Genomic DNA, 25965 nt, shown 5'->3' with positions numbered 1-25965 from the left:
AGAACAGCTGTGGGGGCAAGGCTGCTGCTTTTGGCAGTAGTGCCGGCTCAAGCTATTCCTTGAACTGCCATCTCAGTTTGTGGGTCTGCAGTTGTCCTTAGTCTGCCATCAGTCACATCTCTCCCTTGTTCCTGTCCCTGTAACTTCTGCCTTCTCTCACGCTTGTGGCTCTGGGGCAATCCGGGTCGCAGAGCTGATCCAGCTGAGACGCACAGGGCCAGCAATTGCCTCCACTGCACTTTGGTCTTCTCAGCCAAACTGAGGGAGGGAAAACTGAGCTGCCAGCAGGGCCGGCAAAGTCATCTTTGTTCTTTATTTGGTTCTGCACCAAAGCCAGCTTATCAGACCAGCAGATCTAACCACCAGCGTTAAAGCTTTTTGACTTCCTTATGCCGCCCTTTTGCTTTTTCCTATCTGCACATCCTAGGTCTCTCAGAAAGTGCAGTTTCTACTTCACAACTTTATCAGAGTTGACTTTCCATATTAAAACTCTCTATCAATAACGTTTGAAAGATTTCAGCTTTCTATGCTGTTCTTAGTTGACGTGATGCCACATTCAGACCATCAAAGGTCAGTACAGACAAATCATTGCTAACATGCAACTAGGCATCTACTGAGGAGCTCCACCAGAAGTTACCTACCCTTGGAAATCTTGCCCTAGTTTTTATGGATGAATCTTCAATTTTACTCTTGCCTACCTTTACAACTTTGAGAACTTCATCCTACTGAAGGAATACTGGTTTCCTTATTTATAAAGAGAAGCCAACTACTATTTATAAAAGCAGACGCATGTGCTGGGTTTTGCTATGCTGATTTTAGCAAACTCCTTGCTGTGTTTCCTGAAGTCCCCAGATTTGTTGTGTTCACAGTATTGTGGTGAATTGCCTTAATGTATGAAAGTACTCCTCCTCATCTGTGCACCCTTGATCACTTGCATTTAGGAAAATATTTACATTTTTAATAACTTTGCATAAAGAGGATTAGATTTACTAATTGGTTAGATTCCCTAACTACTACTTTTAATTTAAATGTGTCATGCTCGTATTTGTTATGGCTTAAAATTCAAAAGAGTTCACCCACAGATCATCTTAAATCGGTGCTCAGCAACTTTGTGCTTTAAACAGACTTCTAAACTCAATGTCTCTGGGCCATGGAGGTAGACGTGCTGCCCGAACTGGCTTTCATCAAACAACAACAGAATGGTTTTGCTAGAAACAGCCTGGATCTGTTGAGACCATGCCGAGCAAATGCTAACAAGGCCTGATTGATCCAAGTTGAATGGATTAAATAGTATTTGTACTATACTAAGCATTGTGTTCTGGAGTATCCTAGTCCCTGTTTCCTCAAACGGTGCTGGAAAAGTGATCTGTCCATTAAGTATGCTGGTAATGAAACAAGTGATATGTGTATTACTTATCCTTAAAGAAACAAAGTAGATGCTCTTTTTCTGCTCTTGTGCATTAAAAATTGTCTAGCTGGAGAGAGAGAAAGTTGTCAGAGGACACAATCACTGAGTACTGTGAGATGCAAAAGGCGTACTGACTGGAAATGTGAGAAGAAAATGCTTCCCTCTACTAGGAAGCTAAACCAAGCTGCAGTTGCAGGTTGGGAATTTGGAGACGTCTAGAGAAAAATTATGACTTCCTTGTCTTTTCTGGGAGAAAATTGTCCAAATGTCAACGTTTTCCTTGTGCTTTCCATAGCACATAGTTTCAAGAAAGCAGGTCATAAAAGCTTGCGGAAGGAAAAAGTAGAAAGTGCGTGATACTGTCTTAGTCCTCAGTGTTCAAACAACCTGTAGTTTAATTCAAGATTTGAGTAGATGGGATGCACAAATCTAAAAACATAGATGTAACTGCTTTATGTGTGTATACTCACACACACTTTTTAAGGGCAAAGGGGCAGGATGGTGATAGCAAATCAGACAAACATTCATAGTTTCTTGCCTCTTGTCAAGCTACGTTTTCTGCTGCTAGTGTTTCCTGATCAGCTGGGGCCATCTTAAGTTGTCCGTACCATCTTAGCAGCATTTTCTGTAGTAATAGCAGCCACAGGATAAATGTTGTTTGGTACCTGTCTGAACCATTCATCGGCCGGATGAGCTGTTCTTGTTTCTGTCTTTCCCAGGGGTTAAACTTAGCTGCTTTCATCGTGCTAAACCTATTGTAATTTGTTCTGTGGTGCCTGTGCATGAGTAAATCTCCATGTGCTACACAGGAGAAAGTTGTGCAAATCGTTCTGGGCATGACAGACCACTCCTTTTTTCCTGAAGAGCAGAGGCTATCCTGTGTGTGACTGCGTATTATGTCATACATCTGTAGAAAATGGACCTTTTATGCTATTTATGCTGAATATGCCATAGTGAACATGTGGCCAAAAAGGTTGGATGTGGTGGGCTTTAGTATGGCTGTGTAACAGTGCAAAATCATCTCTGAGAAATGTCAAAAGTTGACTGGTATCCGCTGGCCCCAAAAATTTAGAAACAGTTGTCCTTGAGGCTAACGTCAGGTCTTCCTGCACACAGCTCTTAGCTCTTGCTTTAAATCACTTTTGCTGGCTATAAAGCATACTCAAAGCATTGTGGTATTCATCGCCTTGCATGAGAATACGACTAACAGCTTGTCCGTCCTGGAGTTGTTAGCACACACGTAACTGCACTGATACAGTTGCATTAATGAAAATCTTTGGTAAGTACTACTGCCACGTCACACCCACGCTGCGGGCAGCGCAGCCGGGTGCCCGCACCAAGGTTTGCATGGGGTGGGCAACGCTCCCCTCCCGAACGGGCAACGATGCAAGAGGCAAACGTTTTAAAAGCAATGAAGTTCAACTCCAGTTCTTTTCTAATGAGATCTGAGCTTCTACTTTTTATTTTAGGAAGGCATGTAGAGTCTCGAGAGTCATTTAGAAGACTTTGGGAATTTCATTTGCAGTCTCATATGTGCTACATGCAGTCTCGTTAAAATCCAAAGAAAAGTGGTAAATGTGTTGCAGTGTGCAAACCAAGCAGAGTTTGCTCCCTGGTACTCTATAGAAAAGCCCTATGTTGAAAAGTTTTGCCAACGTTATACACTTGAGTCTTCTGGTCTGTCAGTTTTATACAACATTGAAACGTATAAAAACTCTTGGACAGATTTTCAGCTTGTGTAAATGAATGCAGAACCACTGGGTGAGAGTGGAACTAGGCCGATGTGTTCAAGTGCAGAAAACTGACAACTCCTTACATAATGAGTCTGATATAAAAATTTGCTACTGATCTTGCTCTTGTTCTAAAAATGGCTACATTGCTAATTTAATAATACTTGGCTGCTTCTGTTCAGTTTGGTGTTTTTGCCATGGGGGAGAATCACATTTATAGAGGTGTGGTCACCCTGCCATAAAGAATTGCAAGTTCAGTATCAGACCATATATATATGTGTGTATGTGTATATACATAGGCCACTTACAGCAAGGCTGTCTCAACAATGGACTCCTTGAATGTCAAAATACCGTGACAGATTTAGCAGAAACTCTTAGTTCCATTTCTGCTGAAATTCAGTTGATAGTCACCTCAACCTGCGCTGAAATGATTGTAAAAGTATCTTGCACTTCCCTTTTATATGACTGCAGTGTATAGAAGGCAGTGGGGTATGAAATCCTGAAGTTGTATTTAATCTGCACTGTTAGTGTTTCTTGAATTGGGTATGTGCTTTCCTAGTTATACCTGAGACTTGCTTTAATACTTTACCAGCAATGTAATGTCTTCTTCCAATGTGTTGATTATAATGAATTGTATCTGCTGCATTTTATCATGTTGCAGAATACAAGAACCACAAGGGGACTCTGAAATTTCAGAAGTGAGTAACAAAAAGATGAAAGGAACTTTCAGCCCAGCACAGATCACGCTGACCTCATTTCTGTGGCAAATACTATAAAGGACTATGGAAATGCTTGCAGTGGAGTAACTGGGAAGGGGAGTGATGCTCAGAGTATATTTTCCTGTTGTCCAGCTCCTGGAGGAGTCATTCATTCCTGTGGAAAGTGATGTAAGATGCTACCATTCTCGCTGAAGTTGGTTTAAGTGTAACTTGGCATAGGCACATCACAAGCTGCTGAGCAACAGAATTGGACCTTCATGGTATCAGTGTTACAATAACCTTTGTGTTGTACTTGTGCAGTATATCTACATTGGCTTGTTCTTTGCTGGTACCTCTCCAGTAGTTAGACCTGGAGACACAGAAATGCATTTGACAATGAGAAAAGGAAAAACTTTTGCAAACTGAGTAGGAAGGATAAAATATCTAAACCGCTCTCTACTTTAAAGCATAAATTGTGCAGCTCAAAGGATCCTATTCATGGAGTCATCCAGATTCAGTCTTGATGATGAAGTCTTACAAAAGTGGCTTCTTTTTCTACAGGGTTTTTTCTGACATGCCACCTTTCCTCCCGCTGGAGATGCTGGCTGCAGTGATGTGGGCGTAGTCTGTCAGAGCAAGATTAAGATTTAGGAGTGTAGAAGAAAGGGCCAGAGCCAGCTGCCTGCATTGTCCTGTCTACGTTGTCAAAGAATGCAGCAGGAGAAGCAGGAATAGGCAGGGGTATACAGCACTGGGCTACCTATTAAATACTGGCATAACAGAAAGATGGCCTTGCCAAAAAGAACATGCATTCTCTTCTTTGGAATAGAGGGATACACAGTAACAATGCTGCTGCTGTGCTGGGTGTAGTATACTGCCCATAAGGAACCAGCAATTGTAGACAAAGGGATTTTGATAGGAATTGACTCTCTCATACATGGTCAGGCACAAGTTCTTCAATTTATTTTTTAACTTGAATAAACAGAAAATGACATAGCGGATCCCATGTCAGCCAAAAGAGCCATCTGTGGTATAACCCTGTGACAAACAGTATAGCAGTAATTCCAATGCCACCAACAGTGTGGAGTTTGCCAAAAAAGCAGATGCTTCTTTTGACATGCATCTTCAGTGCTGTGCTGTTTCTATCCTATAATTGCTGTCTATGGAGGGAGGGTGGATAGGATAGCCAGATGAGCAGAATTATGACATTGTAGTTTTGGGGGGGGAAAACCAAGAGTTTGGAAAATAATAACAAAAAATAAACTATAAAAAGAATTAAACACCCCCTCCCCCCCCCCCCCCCCCCAAAATAAAAAACCTGTAGAATTCTCCCATGTGCTTCATGAAACCTGTGACACTTTTTAAGAGACAATACTTGCAAGAGCTTAAGAAAAATAGAAATATTTCTGCAAGTATTCTGCAATACTTGCAGAAATCTTAAGTCTAATACAATACGGAAGAACAGTAAATAATACTTTAGAAACTTTTTTATGCAGAGTTTTTAACTTTTTAAAAGAAAACATTTCCTTCTCTATTTTAAAGAACTAAAGATTGGCCAAACATACTTTTTTCACTGTACTGCCAGTCTTCGTAATACAGTGTCATGCTTTAACCCCAGCCAGCAGCTAATCCCCACATAGCTGCTCGCTCACTCCCTGCTGGTGGGATGGGGGAGAGAATTGGAAGGGTAAAAATGAGAAAACTCATGGGTTGAGATAAAGACAGTTTAATGGGTAAAGCAAAAGCTGCGCACGCAAACAAAGCAAAACAGGGAATTCATTCACTCCTCCCCATGGGCAGGCAGGTGTTCAGCCATCTCCAGGAAAGCAGGGCTCCATGTGTAACGGTTACCTGGGAAGACAAACACCATCACTCTGAACGTGCCCCCCCTTCCTCCTTCTTCCCCAGCTTTATATGCTGAGCATGGCGTCATATGGTGTGGGGTATCCCTTTGGTCAGTTGGGGTCAGCTGTCCCAGCTGTGCCCCCTCCCAGCTTCTTGTGCACCCCCAGCCTCCTTGCTGGTGGGGTGGGGTGAGAAGCAGAAAAGGCCTTGACTCTGTGTAAGCACTGCTCAGCAGTAACTAAAACATCCCTGTATTATCAACACTGTTTTCAGCACAAATCCAAAACATAGCCCCATACTAGCTACTATGGAGAAAATTAACTCTACCCCAGTTAAAACCAGCACATGCAGATATTCAAGCAGTTCTCCGAATAAACCAAGGTGAGTATCCACATGTCTGTACTGTGCCATTTTTTAACATGGCACTTACTCATCAACAGCAGCTTTATGAGATATATAGACTTAGCTGGGCCAACCACCAAAATTCAACGATGGATAGCATCCTTAATTGTTAAGAAAAGAGGATGGCCTCATGAGTGTTGCATATTTACTACTTTATGAAATTAAAAACTTAATTACCTATGCCCATAAAAATATGCATTTTAACGTATCATAAATAGAAGTACTTGAAAAAAGTAAGTTTTCGATCACATTGAATATTGTCTGTGGCCCCGTTTGTTGGCACTGGAGGTAAAAGTTCACAAGAGGTAATGACAAAAAAGGTGAACCAAATAGTAGTTGAGCTAGAGATCTGCATTCTTCTAATAGAAGAGTCTGTTCTCTGAGCAGAAGTAACTGCCTTGTGTGATGCAGGAAAGTTCCACTGCCAGAGCTTAGTTTTGCAGGATTCACTTAGTGAAATGGTTACCTGCTGTCTCTTATTTTCCTACAAGGGAGCCAAAAAATACCCAGGATAAATCTAGGTCTCTCATTTTCCATACATTTAAGTCCCAGCTGGTGGTGCTGCTTTTGGTATGTTACTTCTTCCCATTACACCATAAATGCAGTAAGAGGATAATACATAATATTTATTTTCAGATCTCAGTACACTTGTTTCCAGATTCCATGAATAAGAAAAAATAATTGCTATTTTTCCTTTGCATTTTTTATTATGGGAGATGCCTGATTGCTTCTAATTTTTCTTAAAAAAAAAAAAAAAAGGAACTTTTTATTATCCTAATCAGAGCAGTATTTTCTACTTTGAGGTATTAGTGTACCTTCTGATCTTCAGTCTTGTCTAGGGTAACTTCACTAATTAAGCAGTGGTTAAAAACAAAAAGGTTCAGAAGCACCATGAGGTGCTGGGGAGGAGGAGGAAGCAATAGGGTCAGTGATGCCTTTCAGTGTGCCTTCTGCTCTGCTTCCTCCCCTCCCATGATGGTGCACGCTGAGAAACTAATGAGTTTATTAGCTTGTGCTCCACTCCAGTCCACACCTCGCTTTCTGCCACAGAGTGCCTTAGAAAGGGAACTGCTGATCTAGGCAATATTTCCTCATTTTGCTGATGAAAATATCACGTGGGGTGGTGTTAGAGGTCTCAGTCAAGATCTCTAGATATTTACAGCTTCTCCCTTATCCACTAAGCTGGTTGCACTGTCAGTGAAGAAAATTAGTTTGTTTTGATGTAATCTCTTTTTGACAGCTCTATTCTGTCTGCTTTTTTTGTCATTTTGTTGTCTTCTAGATTCTTGTAAGCTGATTGTTCAATAACTTGTTCCAGAATATTTCTGGGAATTGAAGTTGGGCTGACTGCTGTGAAATTCCCTGGGTCTTCCTCTTCCCCTTTAAAAAAAAAAATAATTGCAAGACATTTGATGGCTGACAGAGAAGTGAAACTATTTATGGGAATTCTGTATGTGCCAGCTACAGTTTGGCTGGACAGTTTTTTCATGTCCTGGGAATTAGACAACTTTCACAAAGTAGAACAATTGCCTGAATACTTGTTCTTTTCTTTGATTTTTCATCTATTTTGGGCTGACACCTGAAGTTTAAAAACTTTCAAATGGTGGTAGAGAGTAGGAATTTTCTGTTTAATGAATGCTTAAGCACAGTCCTATATAAGGTGAGAAGGGACCATTATGACCTAGTTTAGGGATCTCTGAACCTCTTAACACTGTGAGCACTGAAATAGTCGTCGTCCGAGAGGCATATGCAAATTCTACATTTCTACACTTTTCCCCTTAAACCTCATAGCTGCTGCCTTCAATACTCTGATAAACCTTCCTTGTGCTTGTTGCTGGCATTGCATGGACTCCACTGGAAATATGGCCCATGTCACTATGTAGGACCTTCCTGCTAGCATATGATCCAGTGTGGTCCTTCTCCCATCACACAACCTGAGACATAAAAAGCTTGTTGAATTGTTTTTGACTTATGGTTTGTAAGTACTGTCTTCTGAGCTGCCATTGAAGTGCTTGTGAGCTGTATGTGATTTGCCAGCTCTGATGTGACCATCCCTGGTCTAGTCTTACCTACTGCATGACACAGGAGTTTCCAAGTTAATTGTGTTTCAGTTGAAGCATTTCTCTGACCAATGATATCTTGGATGTTTCCTGTTGTGGAGGACATTGTAAGTTTTTGTACCCTGCTATTAACGTGTACCAACAGATGTGTAATGCAAGGGAGGGATTATTATTTGTATTCAGTGTCATGTGCTGGACTTGCTACCTTTCAGAGGCTTGCATTAAACCCATTAGTATGTGAGTTAAGCCTCTCTGAAAATGAATGTGTTTTCTTCTAATTGTAATTTGAATGCTCAGGCTGGAACAAAAACTTTAACATAGTCTAGGGATTCAGTACCATTTTCTCTCTGGATCCTGAGCAAAAGCCTTGGCTGGTTTCGCTGAAGGAAATAGGTCTGCATATTTACTAGAGTCAAGAAGGAAGTTGGCAGTGAATTCTTTTGTGTGTATTGCTCAATGAAGGGCTAACCACAAAAACATGTACATGCTTTTTTGTCCAGTAGATCTTAGTACCAAGCTCTCTTTCTTCAGGTACTTCAGTGTCTTGACTTTCTTTTAATATTCTTTTAATGTAGACTAGCTGTTGGGTTGCTGCAGCCTGTTCAGATTTCAGAAACTAAAACTAAAATATTTTGCTTTAGATGTGTCTGTAATTCTGTAATGGCTAGGGCATGGTGCCGATATATTGTTTCAGAGGATTGTCCAGGGAATCCAGGTATAAAACTGAGAGGGAAGAGGATGCAGTGATTCATGATGAGCAAGTAGAAGGGAGAAGGGTTGACAGCATCTGCAAAGGAACAGGACATAGCCCAGTTCAGCACTCCCATCTCCCTCCTTTGTGATACCTCTTGTGGTGTTCTGGATACATGAAACCAGCCACACCACCTTTTATTTGTCTCTGGGCTAGGGAAGTCAGTCAGTGAAGCGCTTAAAAATCCCTGACAGGGTATAAAGTCAGTGGAGTAGGTGAGCTCCTGGGAACTTTGAAGCTTTTTCATTATCACTGAGACTTTGGAAGAGCTACCTGAACCAGGAGGAGTTTCCTCCATCCATTGCTTGCTCTGGTGTTGCAACCTCTCCTGCTGTCTCCAAGTTAGAGATCTTTTCTTTTTACTAATAATAATGAAAAAAACCCCTGTTCTTGGAGAAAAACCTGTTCGGTAGCATCAGCGTGGGTTTTGTCATACACGTCAATGTGGCCAGGATTATACTCCCACTTTTTCAAGTGTCTTCATAAAAAGGAAATATGTAGATTTGGAGCTTTAGTTCATTACTAGCAGAAGATTGCTGTTGCATTAAGCTTTAATAGATATAATTTAAATAATATTGGTACATCTCCTGTAAAAATAGTGGAATGTGACATTTTGTAACAAGCTGGAATGGTTTACTTCTGTACTTTCTGTTGTTAGTAATCATTGCTTTCTGGTGAGAACAAGTTTCGTCCTGCTATGTTACTGTGAAGGGTGGTTTGTCCTCTCACCATCCTGAGGACAAGGAAGCAAAATAGCTGTCAATGGGGAGAGAGCTTGGGTTATAATCGGAATAGTCTAGGGTTTAAACTGTTAGGAGCATCTGAGCTGTGACTAAGGGTTTATGCTAGACTTTGTCTTGTTTCATTGCTGATAGAGCCACTCTCCATGAAGATCTTTTAAAAAGGAAGCTGGGAAAAGCACCTACTCACTCCTGCATTTCTGTATTTCGAGGAAGGGCTTTTTAAATGGCTCGGAAAAAAGGTGTATTGACTGCTTTCCTGGATTTTCCCAGAAACATTTCTCATTCTTACTGGCAAGATGGTTCAAAATAGTTAAAACACAGTGGACTTGAGGAGAAAGGCAATATTAATAAAAAAAGTCAAAGGGAAAATAACTTTTTTCTTTCATAGATATGTGATGATATCCATCTATTTTTTTTGTTTCCTTTTACTTCCTTTTAGTATGGAGAAGACTGTCATCTGTATTTAGAAAAGTAGTTTTCATAGGACTTGGCTATAACATACAGGCAAGAAAAAGGGCATAACCTTCTATTTTTATCTTGCAAAGCTCCTCTTAAAACTTACGTGTTAAGGAATAAAATTAAAGCTGAGGGTCTTTTTTTTTTTTCCTGTTCAGTGTGATGATTTTTTTTGAGTACTTTATTTTCAACCTGTTTATTGCTGCCCACCATTATCATAATGCCAGCTGTAGTATTTTGGGCATAGTTCTTCCATGCCCAGATACGGAAGGTTTAGAGAACTTTTTGGGAGAAACCCAGGGCTGGATCTCCAGGTGCTCCTGGGCTGCCTGTGATGCTTGTAACAGGGACAGTCTCTGCTTGATGCCAGCCTCCACGCACGGGGTCCTGTCTCTTCCCATCACCCGGTTGTTTCTGCTCCGTGTGGCTGGAGCACCAACATCCATCTTCACTACCTAAAGGAAGATGGAATAGGCTCGGATCCTGGGTGTGCAAATAGCTCTGTATGATCACGAGACACAGTATCTGTGGTCTCAGCCTTGTGCAATAAACCAGCCCTTGCTGAAATAGTCCTGTTGACTCCTGCAGCGTCACTGTGAGACCATGTTCTTTACCTGTGCAAAGAGAAGTTAAGGTCGGTGGTTTAAAGGAGGAAAAGGGGGCAGGTCTCAGGGTTTTTCCCTTCTTGAGGAGATTTTCAACAGGAGTCTGGAGGATCCAGCTTCTGAGATGCTCTCTACGCCTTATACTAGTATCATCCTGAAAATGCTTAGAAAGCAGCTGACTTGCTGCATCTTCCTGTGACAAGTGCTGACAGACCGAAGAGCAACAGTCGGGGAACCTACCCTCAGGCAGGAGATGTGACTATAGCAGTGGCAGATCTTTCTATTTCTACTGGTTGACTCATGCTCACTGAGAATTGGACTTGGAGAGGCCTCCAGAAATTCAGTTTTACTTGCCATAACATTTCAAACATGATGATGGAAACTATGAAATAGAATAGTGCAGGACACTCCAAACGGCATCTCCACTACAGCCATCAGTTTGCAAGCTCAGACTAAGTGGTCAAGGTTTACTGTTTCCTTATCTAAAGAAAGGTGATAAAGCAACTGTCTTCATCAGTGAACAGTCATTTCTGTTAAACGTTTGGAGTTCTTTCTGTTCGGGACGTGATTTTATTCCAAATAACCTCCCGTTTCGTAAGTTGTGCACTAAGTGTGGCAGTGTCTGGCTTCACTAGATGTGACATCTTCTATTTTCCTGAGCCTTCGCTTTCATTGTACATGTAAAGCTCTGTGTTAAGTAGATTAATAAATAAAAAATCAACCCCCAATTTAATCCAGGAATTTTCCAGATTCATGTAATTTAATACTTTTTATCACTGTTGCACACATCCACAAAAATGTATGGTAATTTTTATATCAATGCCAGTTACTGAAGGTGCTGTTTCAAAATGCTGTTTAGTGAAATCAGGGAGGTTAGGCAAAGTCAGGCAGGGTAAGCAGGTACTTGAAGCTTAATCACCTGAACAAAGCTAGGCAAACACCAGTGACAAGATTTTGAAACTGTGAGATGATCCAAGTAGCAGTTCAGGCTAAATCAGATAGTTAATGTATGCTGTAATTTATGGTTTGAATTTAGAGTAGATGTGTGAGAACTAACTCTGTTAAAAGTCACGGTACTTTTCCCATCAGGAATTTTAGCTGAGCGAAGGAACTCATAATTAAATGCTAGCATGTTATATAACTTCATAGACATGCTTTTATAACACAAAGTTAGAGACTTAAGTGGATTGCTACCATAATAATCACGCTCCATTTTGGGACAGTCGTTATCCAAGTTATCTTCTGCTTGTTGGAGTTCCCCTGGACTTTTGTAGTCTGAAGGCAGCAAGGATCAGTATCTCTCAACTCCCAGGTCAAAGGAATTTCTCAGGGTTATTCGTTCTTGTTTTGGTTGGGTGGGTTTTTTTGTGTGTTTTTCCTGTTGACAGTGAAGAGATTCTTCTCCTCCTTGGCAGGCAAAATCCTGCTCTGACTCATTTCCAGTCCCTAAGCATAGAGTGGTTTATAAGAAAGACAGGAATGGTTCATATAAGGATGAGTATATTCTCCAGTTGTTTTTTAGCACTTGTGATTATTCCCGTCTGGGTTTTATATTGAGAAGAAAACACAGGCAGGCAGTTTTCCTTGGTCTAAGGCACTCCATGGGGCCTGTTCCATCACTGAGCTTTTCCTTTTCCTAATGAGTACCTGTGGTTTTCCCAGTGCTGTGGTTGGGCTGTGGAGGGCTGGAGGGAAGGTCCCTCGCAGATCAGGCGAGGGTGTTGGGAGCTCCTCACAGCTGGCTCCAGAATGGGATGGGGTGATCATACAGCGTATAGGATGATTATTCTGCCACTGGCCTTTTTTGCTTAGATGTTTGTTGAAGATGACAGGAAGGAAACTGCTGTGGAGAAAGAACGATTGCTAATGACCTTTGGGAGTGAAGACTAAGGAGGAAATGGCAAACCAAAGTGAAAACTGTATTTCTTGTGAACAGGAATATTGTCACAAGAAATAACGGGCTGTTACTTTGATTTATTCCTGCTCTATTTGTGTTCAGGCTTTAATTTAAGATGCAATGATTAACAAGAAAAATTAATGAATGTGGTTTTATGTATGTTACATTACTGCAAACTGTTGTGAAGTCCATATGATAAAATCTTAAGAACAGCTTTTGATAGGAATTTGCAGGAGAGACTACAGTTTGTAAAAACAAAACTTTTCAGAGTTGATTTCAGGTTTTATAAAAAGCTTTCAGTTAATGTTCATGAAAGCTGTTTCTCAACAAACAACCCCAAACTTTGGCCGGGTCTCCACTGCAGAACGTCTTGCCAGCGAGCACTGTATCAGCCAGGGGTGTGGAAAAAAGTCATACATCCTCACTGACACCGATACGTTGGCAAAAGCCCAGGCGTGGATGCAGCTGTGCTGGCAGAAGAGAACTTTTATCAGCTTAGCTTATGTCGTTTGGGGAGGTGATGCAACTACGCCAGCAGAAAAACTCTGCTCTTGGCATGCGCTGTCAGCGTAGGAGGCTCTGCCAGCACAGCTACAGCGGCGAGGCTCTGCACCGCCGGGGAGCCTTTTGCAGCAACTGCAACTGGAAAAGAAAAGGCCCTTTGAACAAAAGAGGGACCTCTATCATTTAGTTTTTGCAAGAAGCTGTCGATGAGGAACAGAGCGGAAAGAGTGATTCAGATTTTTAAAATTAAGTTTTAATGTAAAAAATGTGTTTAAGTCGTATGGCTTTAAGATGTCGCTGGCCCTTTAATGGTTGTCTGTGTGTCACCGGGTTGCAGGGTTTGAGAGCTGCAGTACGCCCAGCATCTGTGTTTTGTAAAGCCTTTAAGGCTGGTAAAGGTACGAGTTTCTGTGGAAGCAGTGAAAAACCTTCTGTCTGTAAACTTAGGAAAAAACCTGTAATCATATTTACATTCCCATCATATTTGGATGTGGCCACTAGCACTAGAGCATCTTCATGTTTAAATAAAAGTTTAAATTTCTCAGAATGGAGTGTTTATGTTTTACAGGAAGACAGAGCAGGAATCCTAACTCTCTCTCCACACACACACACACACACACGTATTTTCCTTTCCTGCCTTTGGCCAGCTGGTGACAAGATTTTATAAAACTCCAGTTCTTCATACTGTAGAAAAACAAAGATTTTAAAGGAAAAACATTACAAGAAGTAAAAGCAAAACCAACCCAAAGATACTGAAAAACAGACCAGAGGCTCTTAGTCTCCAGTAGTAATGACCAGTTAAGATGAAGACTGGTGGGTGTATGTTGACTTTTGTGGCAGGTGTACACGCATGCACGGGGGAAGTGCGCGTTTTGAAACCTTGAACAGAGCAGTTGTGCATTTGATCACTGTGTGCATTTTGAGAACTCTGCTGAAGGCTTTTTGAAGAGAATAGCAGCACCCTGCCAGACTAAGTTTGTTCAGTTTGTTATGAAAATGTTTTGAAACTAGTTGCTCTGTCATTCTGCATTGCTTGTAACCCTAAAAATAATTGCCTGGCGTTACTGGAAGCAGAGCGGTCTGACAGCCCGACTTGCGCTGCTATAGTTAAAATCCGTCAATGTTTCCATTACAAACTTGGAGGGAGGGTTTAATCTTTTTCCCATTTTAAATCATGCCTGGAAGAAATTCTAGATCAGCGCTTCAACTCCAAGTATAAATCTTTTGGAAGAGGTTTGATGTTTCTAAAAATCTTTATTTAAAAATAAACAAACAAAAAACCCTCCAACCCTATGGCAAAGAAATACTGATATTCAGTTTTGAAATGTTAAATGGTCAGGAAGATATTTCATTCTTTGGTAATTTTCAGTTCAATTAAATTAGGTAACAACAATGTTTCTACATATCAATGTTGATTTTATAGCGAGTGTTGCCGTTTGCTGTTCAGGCTATTACTGCTGCATAATAAACTTTGCAATATGTCCAATGGGAAGATTTCAAAACCTTCCTAGGGAAACACAAAAAAGAAACACATAATTGTCATAAAGTATCTGATATAAGGCATGGCTTTGTACTTTTCTCCCAGTCACGATTTCATTCCAATTTCCCGAGGTTATCTCCAAAATAGTTTCACTTTTCTTGTGTATTAAGGCTGTAGTTTCATGGAGGCTTTAAGCCGAGGTAAACTGTAATCCCCTCCTCTCTGCCTACACATTCCTGTTCCCTGCCTTGTGACAGCCAAAGCTTTTGCGTAGCACAAAACCACATGTGGTGAACCAGATCAGGGAAGATAATTTTTTTGGTTCAGGCTGTGGCTACACAACCATTTGTACTAGTCCAAAGAAGAGGGTGGCACCGGGGCGGGAACAAGTGCGTCTACACTGACATCTCACTTTATATTCCACTTTATTTTCTTTTTTTTTTTCCCCTACTGTGCCTTTCCTCTGCAGTTCACAGGGCGGTTCTTCACCATAAGCTTCTTGAGCCGTGGAGGCTCAGGCTTTTGCAGGAGGGGGGCCGCATGCAGCCAATTCTTTTTGTCAGTGAAAACCTTGTAGTCACAAGACTTTTACTGGCAACTTTAGTTCTCTAGTGTATTCATTAAAGTATTCTGCTCTTACAACACCACAGACTTGTTCATAATACTTTCTGTGCAGTGTCTTGCTATACTGTTTTTAATGCACATGATTAAGACTGCTCTACTGCAGATTTTCTCTAGGACGTTTTTACGTTCCATTAGGGTCTGATTTTAAGAACGATAGCATTAGATACCTTGAGGACTAGGTAGAAGTGCTTATCTCCTTTTGAAACTTGAATTTTTTGCAATTATACAGGATCTTTTTCTTGATGCTCTTGAAATAATCCACAAATACTGAGATCAGTGGCAGTATGAAAGTTCTGCCAAGGCACACAATTAATTTAAAGGCTGGTCCTTAAGCCGTGTGTGCTCCCTCTCTGTCTTTTAAAAACCAATAGCAGTATTGTGTGAAGCACTAAAAACCAGAAGAGATACAGAAGAGGCTTCTAATTATTTTTGTATTTCTGGGTAGATTAAGGAAATAGCATGGTCTTTGTGTCTGCCACAATCATTCATTTATGACATGTGAAATAGTCATAGTGATGTAAACTTCGTGTATACCTGCTGGAACCTAGAGGAACAATATCTCTTATTTCATTTTCACATCAGATGCCACAATGAAGAGTGATAAAATCCTATGAGTAATATTCAGCAGAGGTAATATATAATTTGAGCCTGTGTCATGCATTGAGCGTGCTTCAGATGGTGGTTGAGTATATTGGAATATGCCCATGAATCCTGTCCCAAAAGTGTTGTGAAAGCAGGTGTATTTAAAATACAGGAGTAATTATGTACAGATTTAACACAGTGCTCCAAATGGTAAACAGGCTACTGTAGACTGGGCTAATGTGCATGCTGTGATTTCTATCTATAGTTTACTCTAACGTGCTTTTTCCTTTGCAGCAGTCCATTGTACCAGCCCACCCAATGGCTCCTCCTAGTCCCAGCACCACCAGCAGTAATAACAACAGTAGTAGCAGCAGCAACTCAGGATGGGATCAATTAAGTAAAACAAACCTTTACATCAGAGCACTGCCTCCAAACACCACTGATCAGGACCTGGTAAAATTATGCCAACCGTAAGTACTATGCTTAAATATAAATTGTAATGTCATACCTTAAAAGCTTATAGTAGGTATACAAAATGAGTGTTTGGATTATGAGGGAAGAAAACCAGATTTGTAAATAAAAATCCTTGTGCTGTAGTATAATGGCAAGTTTCAACTTCCCTGGCAATCAGAAGGAAAAGAATGTGTTTGGCACTTTGGAGAAGCAAAGAAAGTTGAAATATAGTGGTGAACAGAAGCTACCCATTGCTTTAGTAAAAACTATGATCAGCCATACTGCTGCCTGATGCTGTTGAAATCACAGATAAATGAAAATTAATACCTGAATGTGAAACTTGCTATTAAGAACCTACAACAGAGGGTCTCGTCTGTTCACTACTAAGATAATCTGTTGATACAGGCTCCTCAAGTAATTGTTCTGCATCACTGAAAATTACAGTGTGCATTTGAATGCTTATCCTAGTTTCAGACTAATTTACGTTGCCTGTACATTACTGCACAATTATATTTATGATTAGAAATAGTCGATCTGCATAAGAATCCCCTCTAGTGGCTGGAGTTCCGGGTAGACTTGGCTTAGCAAAAGGTTTCCAGGCAATGTTGTTAACATGAGGTTTTTTTGCTTGTGTGAGTTTTTGGTTTGTTTTGTAATTTTTACAGCAGCATATACCTTTTAGTTACTTTCAAATGTGGGTCAGATGTCAAGAGGCTGTGCAATTATGTTGTTTATATACTGTTTAAAATCACCTTTCTGAAATGTTTTACTGAGTTTTTAAAATCCTTAGTACTTCTGAAATTCATAGTGGACTTCCTGGATTATTTTGAAATCAAAAGTACTTAGCTGAATTTTCAATGCTACTTGTAAGAAAACACCGAAATCTCTCTTGAATGAATGGAGAATCATTAAGATTTGTATATAACACTACTGTCTGAGATTCTCAAAGTAATTTTATGTTCAATTTAGCAGATAAGTAACTAGGAATATACAAAAATACATGCTCAAGATCACAACACAAGTTAGCAAAATAGCTAGGAAAACCTAGGTTGGATGAGTCTTGGATCCCAGCTTATATGAGGTGCCTTTGTTTTTGAATATTGCAAAAAATCTGATACCTAATTTATAGAGAAGAATATTTTTTTTCTTTTTTAAACACAACTTGGACTTTCAGGATAGTAGTCGCATATCAGTCATCTTAGTATTAAAATAAAACCAACTTGCTCTCAGATCTTTAAAGAAAAAACTTTTCCATTTGGTCATTTTCCCAACAGCAAATGAAATCCATGTGTTTTACAGAAAAGAGAACAGATTATCAATCTGTGAAAAGATTTATTGATAAATTAAACATTTTTACAGCTTCCCATGCGACAATGACCTCTTGTCACTTGAATTTTAGTTGCAAATGCATGTTTTACAGAAGTGGATTTTTCCTTCCCATTTTTGTGTTTTGAACTGGTGAAGAAACCTTGGCCTGCGCACTCATGTTATGTTAGGACAGAGTTGTCAGGTTATTTTGCACTGGAGCCACCCAGTAACTACTATTTGTGCAGTGGTTACTATAGCTCCTTAATCTCTTTCTGAAGACATTTTGGCTTGCACAGTCTTAGATGTCATCCATGCATGAACATCCTAGAAAAAAAATATGTTCAATACTTTGCTGTAACTGGTCCTTTTCCTCTTGGATAGCCAAAGATTCCAATTTTGTTGTTGCTGCTGTTCAGTATATAATTGTATTTGGAACAGCATGAATTTTGCAAATAAAGTAAAGGCAAGAACTGCAGCCATGAAGTTACTAAATCAATTCTGACGTGAATTTACAGACTTGGAAGGTCGTGGCGTTTCCTCCTGTGAGATATTTCTCTCCGAAATGTCTTACTTGAGAGGAAAGAAGGCCCTGTCTCAAAATTCTCCATTTCTGCTGAGGAACCAAGTGAGATGTCCAGAAATTCTAGGCTTGGAACATCTTTCAAAAATCTGGGTAATCTATTAAGAGCCTTAGGCTTCTCTGCCAACATAGCCCCATAGCAACTAACTTGATGCTGCAGTAGGGTAGAAATGACAATACTCTCTCCTTGTTCACAGAAGCTCAGTAATCCACTTTTATAGACTATGGAAAGTTTCAGATGCAAAATGTTTCCTTCCTACAAATCTGCCTAAACTTCTAGGACATAGAGGGCAAGATATTCTTCAAAGTGAACCTGCCATGTTCATTGTTGAAGCTGAGACAATACAAAATAAATGCAGAATAGAATCTTGATTGGAAGTCAATGAAGAAACTGCTGTTTACTCCACATGTCTGAAATATTTTCATTAGCTCTTTCGAAATGCCTAAGATTTTACGGGGAGGCTTTAGAATAATTTTAGCTCCTTTTCCCCATCTAGAGTGGATCTTGCTATCCTAAGAGGGTGTCCAGTGGGGTGCTCCATGCTAAGAATGGATAGAAAAGCTGCTCTGCATATTATAGAAATTATCTTGCTAGCTGGCAATAAGCAGTTTTCAGTGGATGTACGGAAAAAGGTCACTGGCTTTTGTTTTATATCTTTTGGCTGTTGTCAGACAAGACAGAAAAACACCTGTGGGTTGAGGAAAGAATGGTTGAAAAACATCATTGTCACTACAAATGCCAGAAACATCTCATCTGCACAGATTTTCCCGCTGATCATCATGGACTTGTATCACATACTGTACTGAAAAGTTATTTTCAGCGATGGTTATTGTAGAGAAATATTGCTTTCAATGTAATCCCTCAGAATACAAGGTAGAAAAATCTACAGAGTTATTATGTGTGTGTGTCTGGTTATACAGTGACTTTTATTTGCTTTAGTTGATATGTTTGCTTTAGTTCTTGCTCACAAACAGCTAGCAGTGCTAATTTGGGCCATGTTTTTATTTTGATTAATTATTTTTGGTGAATCACTAGAGAAAGCTCTTATCAAATTATAGAAGTGTTGGGCTTGCTTTCCTGTTGTAGCACAGCTGTGCAGTATTTACGAACACGGTTAGCAAATGTTCACCATTTTTGTGGAAAAGTACTTTCCTGGCAAGAGCGCAATTTGCCAACATACGTCTCTACAAATCTGGTCTACACCTTCGTCGGCTTGGTTCTTTCTAGTGCTCTTTCTAGGTGAAGCTTTCTCCTCTTTTCTGAGATGAAAAGAGCATATTATAATTTTGTTGTGAAGGCTTACCTGGGAGTACAGCTATTTTCAGACAGTATTATTGGCTTTTGTGTGGAAAGTGAAGCTGCCGTGTTTCTGAATAGTTCATTTGAACTCGAGCCTGCTACTCCAGTTCTGCGTTGGGAAAGCAAATTTCTTCATATCAGTTGTGCCAGAGGCAGAAGTGTGGGGAAGGTAGGTATTATGTTTGTCGCAAGGATGTCATTAACAGCCAACCCAGAACCAGAGCCCAGAGTGTCAGGGGGACGCTGTGTGAGTCAGTCCTGGCCATAAGAGCTTTCCATTAGGTATGTAAGGGTAGGCAAAGCAGTCGATGCAGTGGCCCGCAGATACTGTCTTTTCTGTGGGAGGCTAGATAGGAGTGATCAGCTAAATAGAAGGACAAGAGCAGAGGAAAGGAGAAATTAGAGTAAGGAGCCAATGAGCACGGTTTGGGGAAGCCTGCAGGAAGATGCCCTGACTCTGCTATGCAGTTTCTTTTCCCAAACCATGTAGTGCCATTGCATGAGCTCTACTGTACTGAGCAAACCTTTGCTATGAAGTGCTGGTTTTGCAGGGTTGCTGGAGCCGTGTTAGCCTCAGCTGTGCCTAATTTTACTCCCTTCCGCCAGTGTGGCTATCAGTACTTGCTTGATGTGTCTCCTTCATCTGTTGTGTTGGCTTTTTGCTTATGAATACATTATTTAGGCTTTAATTGTACTTTCTTATTTGGTGACTGTTAGACAGTAATTTCTTGTATCTTATTTAATATCTGGATCTGAAGATGCAAGATTAAATCCATTCCAGTTATTCACTGAAGTTGTTGAGACTGCTTATGTTATTAGGACTTAAGTGATTTTGTCTTAGGAGATTCAGCCAGGAGTTTGTAACTTGCTTTGACACGTTTTCTAGGTGCTTTCCAGACTTTCACTAAGCGCTGTGCTTCGCTGTGGATGACCTTTATGTCCAAGCCACATGGTTCTAAAGCCCTGTGCTTTCCACTGTCTTGCTTATGATTTACTTACTAGCCTGCAGCATGGCATCTCTGTAACGCTGAATTTCTTCAGAGACCTCCTTTTGTGCCATTTACATCATTAAATGAGTATGATGCAGCAGACCCTTCATCCTCCTGACAATCCCTGGTCCAAGGGTGAGATTTCAAGCTTTGAGGCTTAGTCCAGGTCTCTCCCATTCAGTTCAGCATAAGTCATCACGCCAGCCCACCCTTTGGTGTACTCCCTTCCAGGCTGTTTGCTCATACCGTGTTGCTTGTATTGAGCTGTTTGTAGTCTATATGATTTTTTTTTTTTAAATCTGTTTTTGCTCTGGACAGTTTCACTTAAGCCTTCCCCCTTAAATTATTGCTGTATGGTTGTAATGCAGGTTTTTAATGGGATTACAATTAGGAAAGCAGCTGGTTTAAGGTAACAAAGTTAGTGATATAATTACCATGACAGACATTGTTCTGTGCCAGGATGGTCAGAACACAAAACCAGAACCTTGTAGTGGCTGCCTTTGCTTATGCGTGTTGGGAAATCACATTTCTTGTTGAGAGAGTATTTTAAGGATTTCTTCCTAAATATTCAGCATCATGAACACAACCTTAGCTAAAGCTAATGGCAGTCTAATGGTGGTCTTGAAACATTTGAGCCAGGCCTGCTATACAGCTTTGTTTCCACAGCATGGGAACTTATTTTGTAGTTGCCCGCTCTAATGTTTCCCTGGTTTTGGGCAAGAGCACCTAAAAGTTTTTAAATTCCCTGCTCTTAATAAAACACACATTTTTATTAAGTCATGTGACATCCATTAGCATATTAATGTTTCCATGTTCTTTGCTTGCTGTGCAATTGTGACCTCTCCCCGTGCTGCCATTTCCCATCTCCTTCAAATACACTCAGGACTGAGTAGTGGTGAACTGGAGCTCAAACATTTACTGTAGCAGGGAGCTGTCATCACTGCCGTCAGTTAAGAGCAAGAAATCTGCTAATTTTACTCAGCATATCTCATTAGAAAAAGGACATGGCTGGACTTCAGGAAATGGTCTGACTGCCTTTTGCATTTAACTCTTTTGGGAGAATGTTCTGGGCAGGTCACTGCTGCTCAGTTCAGTCTCAGGCAATGTCTGTAATACGTGAATACAATCCCTTTAGATAGATGGTGCGGATAAGGGAAAGCAGAATGAAGGCTTCAAAGCTAATTTCTCCAATTTTTTAAAGTATTTTCTTTTCTTTCTCTTCTCCTTTATTCCCCATTTTTCTTGCATTTTTCTTTCATGGTTTGTCAGCTGCAGTGAAATATTGCATTCATAATGATGTGGAATATGATTTCATGTCATATAATTAAGTGTGATACATCAGTGTCTCTGAAACTGTTCCCTTTGAGATCAGTATTAATACTGATTATATTGGAGCAGGAGCCTATCTATTGTTCTCACTTTTTTAGGGTGGAGAAAAGTCCTCTACAAATTAGTTCTTTTAGAGGTTTATGTAAGCATTCTTTAAAATAGTATTAATGCATACATCTCTCTGTAAATAACACCAGGTTTACAGAATATCATTTGGTTGCAGGAGGAGGTAGATTCTTCAGCAGTTGAGCAGTATGTGATTTGTAATGTTCAGCTCTATGGTGTATGGTACCAGCATCACCTTTTCCTTTATTCCTTCTTCAAGCACTGTGGCATGGTTTGGGTTTTGTGTGATCTGCGGTAGAATTGCCTTTAATGGTACTTTTTCATCTGGTTTTGCTCTTCAGAGCAAACATAACACCAAGAATGGTGAAGGTATGTTCCCTAGATGTAATAGCTGATTGTGCCAGTACTGTGTTGCCTGTGCAGGCACACGTTGGTGTGGAACACAGTGCAGCGCTGGAGAGAAACACCCGCACTAACCTCGGGACCAGGATTTAGATTGTCTCACTTGTGTTCTGCCCAGTTGATGCACCCAGTTTCTCAGCTAGACAAACTGCCAGAGGAGGAGTTGCATGCCAGTATGGTATGTAAACCGGCTCTGCTAGCTTCTGTCTTAGCTGATGATCTTTTAAGAGGTTGCTGTCAAAAGTAAGTATCCTATTTCTACACCTGAGAAGCAATGGTATTCAGTTTTGTATGTCCCCTTTGCCAGATGCACTGGAGAGATGTAGGCCTGACATGGAGACTGAAATGCTCCTTTTTGTTAGGGCTTGACTTCCACTGTCAGTGGCGAGGCATTTGCGTGGTATGCCTTGGGAACTGCGATTGGCCTGGAGATGTGATGTTTGGTTTAAATAGTCATTTCCTCTCTTTTTTAGCAAGTGCTTTCAGCAGTCATGTTATGAAGCGTCTAGCCTGCCATGATGTGAAGGAAGACTCTCTATCTTTTCCTCAATATTTGCACTTTAATTAGACAGAAATAAAATTCAGACAGCTTTACATTCATGGTCAGATTAAATCCAAGCTGAAATCCTCTCTGAGGAGTTCCAGGGTATTTTTTTTGTACAATAATGCCTTCTTGTAGAATGTTATTAGGGAGCCGTATGTATTTTGGGGGAAATTGTAATTGAGAAAAAAATAAAACAAGTTGTCTTCTAGAGTCCTGTCCTCTGGATGCAGACGGTCTCTTGAGAAGCCTTGAATTTAAAACAAATAAGTTTTAATTTTCTCTTTCCATTTTGTGATTAAGCAAAGATTGAGGTTTTTCGAACTCAGTATTTCATTTAGCCTAACAGTAATCAGCGGTTCCCCTCAGCACACCCTCTTAAAAAACAACAATCTGAATACAACCGCACCGAGGAACTCTGTGTCTGCACTGTGGTCGCAGATGCAGGGACCCAGCGATTGCACAAGCTTCATCTCCCACGGGAGATGAGAGTTGTGTTGCAGTGTTGGGCCGGAGGAGAGGTGATCCCATGGAATTTCCTCTAGGAAGTGGGGGCGAGGGAGGAGAGGAGAGTGGAAGGAATGTTTCAGCCACAGCTGCTTGTAAAAGAAGCACTAGGAAAACAGATTGGTAAAAGTTACCGCCATCGAAGATCTCTTGTTGGAAAACAAAAAGCTGATTTGGTAGTGTGGGGCCTGTAAAATCTGTGAGCGTTTGCAAGTCTGCAGGTATTTGTTGTACGGAGATGCAACCCTTGTTCCCTATCGCAGAGCCGCAGGAAAAAAATGTCTCGTGGCAGCTGGTGGAATGCCTTTGATCAGGGTCTCGGTCCTGAGCTTCCCTGATGGCAGGGACCCGACTCAGATGGGAGGTGATAGCACTGCAGTTATTCACAGGAATAACCAGTAATTCAAGAACATTTTGAAGGGGATTGTTTAATTGTGGTGGACTACTGAAAATGTCAGTGAGTACTAATCACCTCTTCAGTGGGTTCCATGATGCCAAAAATTGTCCCTTCTGTTAGAGACTGCTTAGGCAGGCATCTCAGAAACCATTTCAGAATTGAATCAGCTTAGAGCCTCAGTTGATTTCTGCCCCAGTACGCTTACATTAAACTTGCCTTTTTTCTCAGGATACCATTCAGCATAGAAAGCAGGATCAGTATTTGCAAGCAGATTCTTATATCTAATGTCTAATATCTCACGTGGTTTCACTAACACTTGGAAATCTCATGAAGTCTTGACTTTGTTTGCTAAAGGTTAGTTCTGCTTAGCTCTGATTTCTGTAATGTTAACTCCTTGAAATGAAAAAATGAGCCATCTGATGTTGACACATTGACCCGCCATTTTTTGGGTAACCTTTCAATCTTTTTTCCCCCCACATTGTTGCCAAGCTGCATTTAGGGTTGAGAAAATAACACCCCCAAATTGTATGCACCCTAGATGATAAACATCCATAGCAAATATAAATTCAGATCCTGCTACCTCCAACGACACTTGTAATTGAAGAAAAAAGGGAGAAAAACTAGTGCTTAAACTTTCCCACAACTTCTACCCTAAAATTCTACCCTGTCTTGACATTCAAAAAATGTCAGCTGCCTCAGTTCAGTTTGAGCAGTGCCTTACTCAAGACTCAGACCAACCCTGTAGAAAATTAAATTTCTAAAGGGCTGCTGGGAGAAGAATTAACATTTGATCATTTAAATGTCTAATCTTTGCAGATAGATGTGCAGTACCTGGAAAAAAAAGTCAAATTTTAATTTGAATGTTGATAATGTTATGATACATAGACATAGAGCAAAAAACACCAATGGAAAACACAAAAGAGAAGACTTTGATTTGGGGTCTGTTTTGACACTGTTACTAGTACAAATATTCCACTTGAAATAACCTGTGTGAGTTGAGTTAATCATTAACAGAATCTATTTCGGTGGAAGAAATATGTTCTGATTTGTACTCCTATCCTGCCCCTTCCATTTCCATTTCTTCTCTTACTTTAATCTCTTATTTTTCCAAAAGAGTAAAAAATTTGTAATCTGTTGCTTTACTGCCACAAGAGAAATCCCCCAAGATAAACATTGCGTGTTAATTCACATTTTTTTTAAATATTAATAATTACATGTAATTAATTGATCATTTTGGCCATCTTAATTGAAGTATGTTAGCCCAAAATGTGTGTTCTTTTTAAATGTTTGTTTTCTCTATTCTGTGCAGTTGTGTAATCGTACATACTGTCTTTTAAAAGACAAGAGTATGGATCAGAATTTTTGCCTAAGAGGACATTGTTGACTTAAGGCCTTACACATTATTAGTATTTCAAACCCTTGTGCTGCTTTTTGGCTTAGATATAGTCACTAACAAGCTTTCACAAGTCTATCAAAATATCAGCAATTATTCTGGTGCATTAATAAGGACTTTAATGTCTGAGTGAACGCAGTTGTGAAATAAGTGTTAGGTTATTTAATAGAAGATCTAAAACCAGGAGGAAGAAAACCCACTTCATACAGGGCAATACAAATACTGGAGAAATCTCAGATCTTTTATTTGCAAACCCTAAATGTCAGAAATAAAATGATCTAAACACTGAAAAAAGAGCCAAGCTACTTATTTCTGGTTTCAAGGACTGTGCTGATAGAGTAACTGAAGAGCTTTTGGAGCCTGGAGACTAGCAGAATTTTACAGTTCAGTACATAATTTTATTTAGCCTGTATGTAAAATCGCCAAGGAACTGGTGTGTTAACAAACCCCGTGTAAAACAGAAATGCTTACCTATGCCCCTAAGACGATGGCAAGCTTGACTCCTGTTTGTTTGCAGTGTGCTCGCAAAGGCCTGATCCTAGAAAGCACGGGAGCACCTGCAAGAGCCCACAGCTCCTATTGCCAGTATTAGGGTTTAAAGCCACTTAGCGCTCCACAGCATGGATTTGGGATTTGTTTGGTAGTGAAGGCTGAGCTTTTCAGCTACATAATTGCACAGTGCCAGATATACTCTACAGTCTCTGGTTCTTTCTTTTGGTGCTGTTTTTTTTTCTTTTTCTTTTTCGCCTTCGCCTTATCCTTATCCTTATTCTTATTCTTCTTTTCAACCTGTATCTGTGTGGTACCCCAAGGCAGAAATCTCCCTCGTGTTAAGTCGGAGTGCCTTGGCTGAGTCTGGAGAAGCCATTTGGCAGAGAGAAGAGAGACTCTTTCCCTTCAAGGCCTGAGGGTATC

At 40.3% G+C, this 25965-nt stretch overlaps 1 protein-coding gene across 6 annotated transcripts in view; it reads left to right on the top strand.

Annotated features, from left to right (window-relative positions):
• RBMS1 (RNA binding motif single stranded interacting protein 1) overlaps nucleotides 1–25965 on the top strand; it is a 150458-nt gene that overhangs the window by 65708 nt on the left and 58785 nt on the right. For 4 of the 6 annotated variants that reach the window (XM_072875242.1, XM_072875240.1, XM_072875246.1 and 1 more), the window contains exon 2: nucleotides 16080–16255. In XM_072875242.1, coding sequence (XP_072731343.1) covers nucleotides 16080–16255 — 176 coding nt within the window. The remainder of the gene's footprint in view (nucleotides 1–16079; nucleotides 16256–25965) is intronic. The other 2 variants (XM_072875241.1, XM_072875245.1) reach the window with 1 other exon arrangement.

Source organism: Ciconia boyciana, chromosome 10 (assembly GCF_034638445.1).
Source record: "Ciconia boyciana chromosome 10, ASM3463844v1, whole genome shotgun sequence".
In the NCBI taxonomy this organism is placed as follows: Eukaryota; Metazoa; Chordata; class Aves; order Ciconiiformes; family Ciconiidae; genus Ciconia; species Ciconia boyciana.
Note: the sequence above shows the minus strand (reverse complement) of the source record. Positions and strands in the feature narration are given on the sequence as shown.